This window comes from Ailuropoda melanoleuca, chromosome 3 (assembly GCF_002007445.2).
Source record: "Ailuropoda melanoleuca isolate Jingjing chromosome 3, ASM200744v2, whole genome shotgun sequence".
NCBI classification, from domain to species: domain Eukaryota; kingdom Metazoa; phylum Chordata; class Mammalia; order Carnivora; family Ursidae; genus Ailuropoda; species Ailuropoda melanoleuca.
In genome coordinates, this window is record NC_048220.1 from 40,252,476 (window position 1) to 40,258,582 (window position 6,107).

The 6,107-nt window shown below is 42.2% G+C and overlaps 1 protein-coding gene across 2 annotated transcripts in view; it reads right to left on the reverse strand.

Annotated features, from left to right (window-relative positions):
- DEPDC1B (DEP domain containing 1B) overlaps positions 1–5,678 on the reverse strand; it is an 83,654-nt gene extending 77,976 nt beyond the window's left edge. Inside the window, exon 1 of one of the 2 annotated variants that reach the window (XM_034656263.1) lies at positions 5,534–5,678. In XM_034656263.1, coding sequence (XP_034512154.1) covers positions 5,534–5,581 — 48 coding nt within the window. In that variant the 5' untranslated portion in view covers positions 5,582–5,678. Of the gene's footprint in view, positions 1–5,285; positions 5,471–5,533 lie in introns of those variants that run through there. The other variant, XM_034656262.1, reaches the window with a different exon arrangement.
- Between the last annotated feature and the right edge of the window lie 429 nt (positions 5,679–6,107).

Consider the following 6,107-nt stretch of genomic DNA (forward strand, 5'->3'; position numbering starts at 1 on the left):
CGTTACCTTGGAATTAACTTAACCAGAGACGTAAAGGACCTATATCCTAGAAACTATAGATCACTTTTGAAAGATATTGAGGAAGACATAAAAAGATGGAAAAATATTCCATGCTCATGGATTGGAAGAATTAACATAGTTAAAATGTCCATACTACCCAGAGCAATCTACACTTTCAATGCTATCCCGATCAAAATACCGAGGACATTTTTCAAAGAACTGGAACAAATAGTCCTTAAATTTGTATGGAACCAGAAAAGGCCCCGAATCTCCAAGGAACTGTTGAAAAGGAAAAACAAAGCTGGGGGCATCACAATGCCGGATTTCGAGCTGTACTACAAAGCTGTGATCACAAAGACAGCATGGTACTGGCACAAAAACAGACACATCGACCAATGGAACAGAATAGAGAACCCAGAAATGGACCCTCGGCTCTTTGGGCAACTAATCTTTGATAAAGCAGGAAAAAACATCCGGTGGAAAAAAGACAGTCTCTTCAATAAATGGTGCTGGGAAAATTGGACAGCTACATGCAAAAGAATGAAACTTGACCACTCTCTCACACCATACACAAAAATAAACTCCAAATGGATGAAAGACCTCGATGTGAGACAGGAATCCATCAAAATTCTAGAGAACATAGGCAACAACCCCTACGACATTGGCCAGAGCAACCTTTTTCATGACACATCTCCAAAGGCAAGAGAAACAAAAGATAAAATGAACATATGGGACTTCATCAGGATAAAAAGTTTCTGCACAGGAGGTGGGGGAATGGGGATAGACTGGTGATGGGTGGTAAGGAGGGCACGTATTGCATGGTACACTGGGTGTTATACGCAACTAATGAAGCATCGAACTTTACTTCGGAATCCGGGGATGTACTGTATGGTGACTAACATAATAAAAAATCATTTAAAAAAATAAAATTAAAAAAAAAGAAATTATATCTCTATATTTTGTTTGCATGTTCCTATCTTCATCTTAAGTAATTTTCATTTATTTATCTCAGACTTGAACTTTTTATACTGGGTTGTCTCCCTCTTTTTCTTAATCAATTTTTAAAAGTGTTTAAATTAGCATTTAAGTCAAAGTGCATGGAAATCAGGAAAGTTAGTCTATTTTGCTCAGTTCAGTATCTCCACAACCGAGGACAGTGCCCGTCATATGGTACATGTGTTTAATAAAGGTGATCTGAATGAATGAACATGGAATGCTAATCCTTTTAAAAAATATATTAGAAATGTTTTCTCCTGGCTTATCAGTTTATGTGGTCCCCCAGCTATATGAAGGTTTTGTTGCTGATTGTGACATTGATGAAACAAATATATCTTTATTTTCTTTATCTCGTCAGGATTTCCCCCTGTAGGAGAAGGAAATTAGAGATTTCCCCATCCAGAGGTATAAATATATTTATCAAAATTTTCTTTTAATATTTTAGAGGGATTTTTAAAAAATATTTGAATCTTCAACTAGAATTTTTTATGGTGGGAGGAGGACATCTCTAACTTTATTTTCCTCCAAATGGAGAGCCAATTATGTCACCCTTTTTTCAAAGAACTGAAATATTAAGTTACCTTACATAGTATCTTTCTTGATTCTGTTCTGAACTCTCTTTTTTATCCCACTGAGCTATTTGTGTCTTCCTATGCAATACTACACCATTGTGATTACAGTCAATTAATAATAAGTTTAAATCTCTTGTAGGTCAAGGTCACGTATAGTCTCCTTTAAAAAATTTTTTTTTCATACTTTTCTGAATGACCTTTTCATTCAGTGCATTACACACACAGAAAAAAAAACTACTATGACTGGATTTTTACTGATTCTGTTGATAGACAGTTTTCATTCTACACTAGAATCTTCTAATAAGACATCTTTATCAAAGCTCATATCTCTTTAAAAAGTAACTTACAAAATGAATTTTTAATTTATTTATGGTGATTTTTAATGGCATTTATCATTATGGATTATATTTACTCAATCCATGAAACACTTTAGAATTCTAAAAACTAGTGAGAACCATGGTCTCTGTTCCCACTTACTTCCAAAAATAATTATATTGTTATTCACCTACTCTGTCAAGAAAGAAGAATTACATTATCTGTAAAATAATTCAAAATTCTCAGTCACACTTCAAAATATCCTACATCAACAAAGAACAAGACAGAGCTTGAAAATGTGATTTTTCCCCACAACATATTATTTAAAGAGAGAACCTTTATAGCAAAGGGAACAAAAGAGATATGTTCGTGATTAAAAGAACTTTATTTATTTTTCCCTTAAGCTAGGGATCTGAAATAAGGAATCATACAATTGTTTTTACTTCACATCGTGAGCAAACTACAAAATATGGCACTGAGTGTTGAAATGTGCTTCCTGCTCTCTTCTCCAGGATATTTATTCCATTTCCTTCCTCTTAGTACCAAAAATATTGTGATAATGATGCTATAATGCTATAGCACCTGGCCTGGGAGCGCAGAGACAACCAAACTCTACATCTAGCTGAATTTGCCACAGACTAGCAGGGCGAACCTGATCAAGTCAGTTCACCCCTTTAGGCCTCAAGAGAAGGAGGAAACTGGACTGGACAATTGTTCATGCCCATTCTAGTTCTCAGAGTCAGTGACAGCTGTAAGTGTTTTAATGTTTACCACTTGCATCAGATGGTAGAGGTAACTCAGAATTAAGTTCAAAGAATCAGTAGATTAAAGCAGCTTTTATAAAAGCAATTTTCTTTCTCCTCATTATTTCTATTAAAATGATGAACTACAGTTGACCCTTGGCAACAGGGGTTTGAACTACAAGGGTCCACTTTATATGCAGATTTTTATCAATAAATACAGTACAGTACTGTCAATGTATTTTCTCTTCCTTATGATTTTCTTTTTCAAAAAAGATTTTATTTATTTGAGAGAGAGAGAGAAAGGAAGAAAGAGAGAGCACAAGCAGAGGGGAGGGGCAGAGGGAGAAGCGGACTCCTCACTGAGCTGGAAGTCTGCCGCAGAACTCGATCCCAGCACCCTGGGATCACGACCTGAACGGAAGGCAGAGACTTAACCGACTGAGCCACCCACGCACCCTTCCTTATGGTTTTCTTAATAATGTTTCCTTTTCTCTAGCTTACTTCATTATAAGAATACAGTATACAATACACACAATATACAAAATATGTGTTAATTGACTGTTTATGTTATTGGTAAGGCTTCCAGTGAACAGTAAGCTGTTAGTAGTTAAGTTTTGGGGGAGTTATACATGGATTTGCAACTGCGCATGGGTGGGCACTTCTAACCCCCACATTGTTCAAGGGTCAACTGTATTTGTATATGGGTTACAAAAGCGAAAGCTATTTCAATGAAGATGAATAAGTTGCTAAATAACTTCCATATTGCTCACGTAATGACGTAGTCTGTCATTTGATTTTTGGCATAAAAATTTACCCAGCCCATAAAATGTTATTTTCAGGTAAGACTTGGTGCTTTAGAAAATGGAGCTGTACATGGTCTGAAAAAGTAAAGGGAGTCATTACAGGAGAAAGTAAAGGCCTGCTCTTTATATGCCAACAGATTTTCCCAAGCTTTTCCTGAAGACTGTGTTAAGAGTGATCTTGGGAGAAGGGGGAAATGGTAAGTGGGGAGAGGGAGATGGAAAAGTGAGCTGGTGAAGGTAAGGAGAGAGAGGACTAGTCACAAACTTTGTGATTTACTTGGTAAAGTTGTAAGGCACAACTGAATTACGCTCCGGGAAACATTTACACATTTTATAATGAGATTAAAGCATCTACAGTGATGACGGAGATCACTGATAAAGCAGGAAGTCTCACTTAAAAAAAAAATTGCTATTGTTTTCTGTGCTTCCAAAATCTTAATTTAAGATCAAAGACCTCAAATAGAAAAAATTTGACAACTAAACTGACTACCTGGGAAGTTCTGGTAAAATTGAGGTGTTTTAATATTCAGATAATTATATTTCCTGCTTAACTTGATCAGTCTTGGCTAAACTTGACTTGAATGTCACTTCTTGGGGGCTGATGGGGCTTCTGGAGAACAAAGAACATGTTTCTTTATAAACTCCTCTGATAATATCTTAATGTGACTCAGAAGGAAGCAGTGCCTTATTACATAGGTACTATGCATCCATGAAAAGTAGCGACTCATACAATTCAGTGAATGGGACTTAAAACTGTTCCAATTATGATGTAACTTTTTTTAGTCTGAAGCAGGAAGGATGAGAACTAGTTACCCCAAGATCCTGAGCTTCTGTTTCTCTTGCATAAGTGCTGTGAATAAATTTGGGGGATAGAGATGTGTTTTTTCCCTGCACAAAGGAGAGTAAAAGTTTTGAAAGTCCCTGATGAAGCACAATCTCTGTCTCATCCCTAAAGATGGGCCTACCAATAGCCCTGATCCCAGATGGTTCCAAACAGTAGAAGCAATTGTGAAGTGGAAGTAAATATGAAAACATTTGTATAACCCTATTTGTTCCCTGTCACCTCTTAGAGGCTAGCCCAAAGGAAAATCTAAATTTATATTTGCTCAGTTTTTTTTAAATGAATGAATCATTATGAGTGCCTGTAGCAGACCGTTTGCAAAGATGAGTGCACTACTCCTCCCACCCTGTTCCTATCTTTTCCTGGATATCCGTTAGGTTCCACAGAACAATAAAACCAATTCCCAAATTATATGTGGCCATAGTGGTAAAAGACAAAGGAGCGAGGTCCCTTCCTCCCAATTACCAGCAGGCTTCCAAAGAAAGCCTCTGAACACCTGCATTGACATTACCAAATTGTCACCGATTATTCCATTATAGTGATCCTCTAAAACGCAAACCACTAAAATTACTCGCTGCAGGTCACAAAGAAATCAACTACGCCTCAGAACCCTAAATACCAAAGTTGTTCTCCCAGAAGAAAAAGCAGCACCCTGGACCCTCAGGGTCTTTAAAGGCTCTTTCAGAACATCCGTTTGGGCCAAGCGCTGATTTAGGTCGGTGCTGACAGAACCAAAAACGTTGGGAGCCAGAAAAGCGGCCAAGACCCACCTCCGTTCTGGGCACCGTTAGAAAGAACCTCAAGTGTCACCACAAGTGACACTCAAAACGGAGACACTCCTTGCCTGGATTGCGGCGAAGGGTGAGTGTTACAAGGGGTGGGGGGCCCTGAGGTCAGGGACTAGGTCCTTCCTCTCGGGGCTGCATGCGTTCGATTCCAGAGGACAAAGGGGGTGGAGGTGGGGTCGGGGTCACCCTGGTCTTTCGGGCGCTTTAAATCGGAAGGCGTCACTTACTGCCGAGAACCAGGCCAATGTCTCCGGAACGAAGCTGCACCCACCCCCGACGTGCTGAGCTCCAGACCCTGCAAGCCTTTCTTTGAGCATCGTCCACAAAACGGCCGCCGGGGCCAAAACGGGTCCCGCCTCCACAGTCGGGCCCAGCCAATCTTGCAGAGGCGAGGACTGACCAGTACGCGGCCGGCGACCAGGCCCGGAGATAGCGGGGCCCGCGGCTTCGCCCAGGTCCCCGCACGCCTACTCACCAGCTTGGTGGCCCGGTACGGGCCGGGCCCCACGATGCGGTGCTCCATGGCCGGTACGGAGCGGCGGCGGCGGCGACGGCCGCCCCAGCGCGGATCCCCGCGAGCTGGCGGCGCCGCAGTTTGAATCTCGAGCCTGTGCGCTGCGGACGCTGATTGGGCGGCGCGGCGACACGTGACGGGAACTGAGGGGCGGAGACACGGGGGCCGGGTCAGGTAGGCGGCGGGGGGCTGGGCGGCTGGCTGGGCGGGCGGCTCCACCGAGACTCCTGCGGCTGCGGGAGCTGGGCGCGCAGACCCGCGCGGAACAGAGTCGGCTGTCCAGCTTTGTCCCGCGCGCGTACACCAGCGTGTGCGCAGACCGTGAGGGGCGCCTCCGCTTCGGCCCGGGGCGAACCTGGCCCGCGGGACCTCCCCAGGGCCCTCCCACTCTTTCTCTGCTAGAGGGTCAATAAAAGTGTGTAATGGGGTGATCGGAAACCGTGGACTGGGCGAACAAATCCCTGTCCGCCTTTCATAGGTAGAATGAACGTGCTAATAGGATTGGGACGAGTGGGTAGTGAAATGAAGCGAGTGC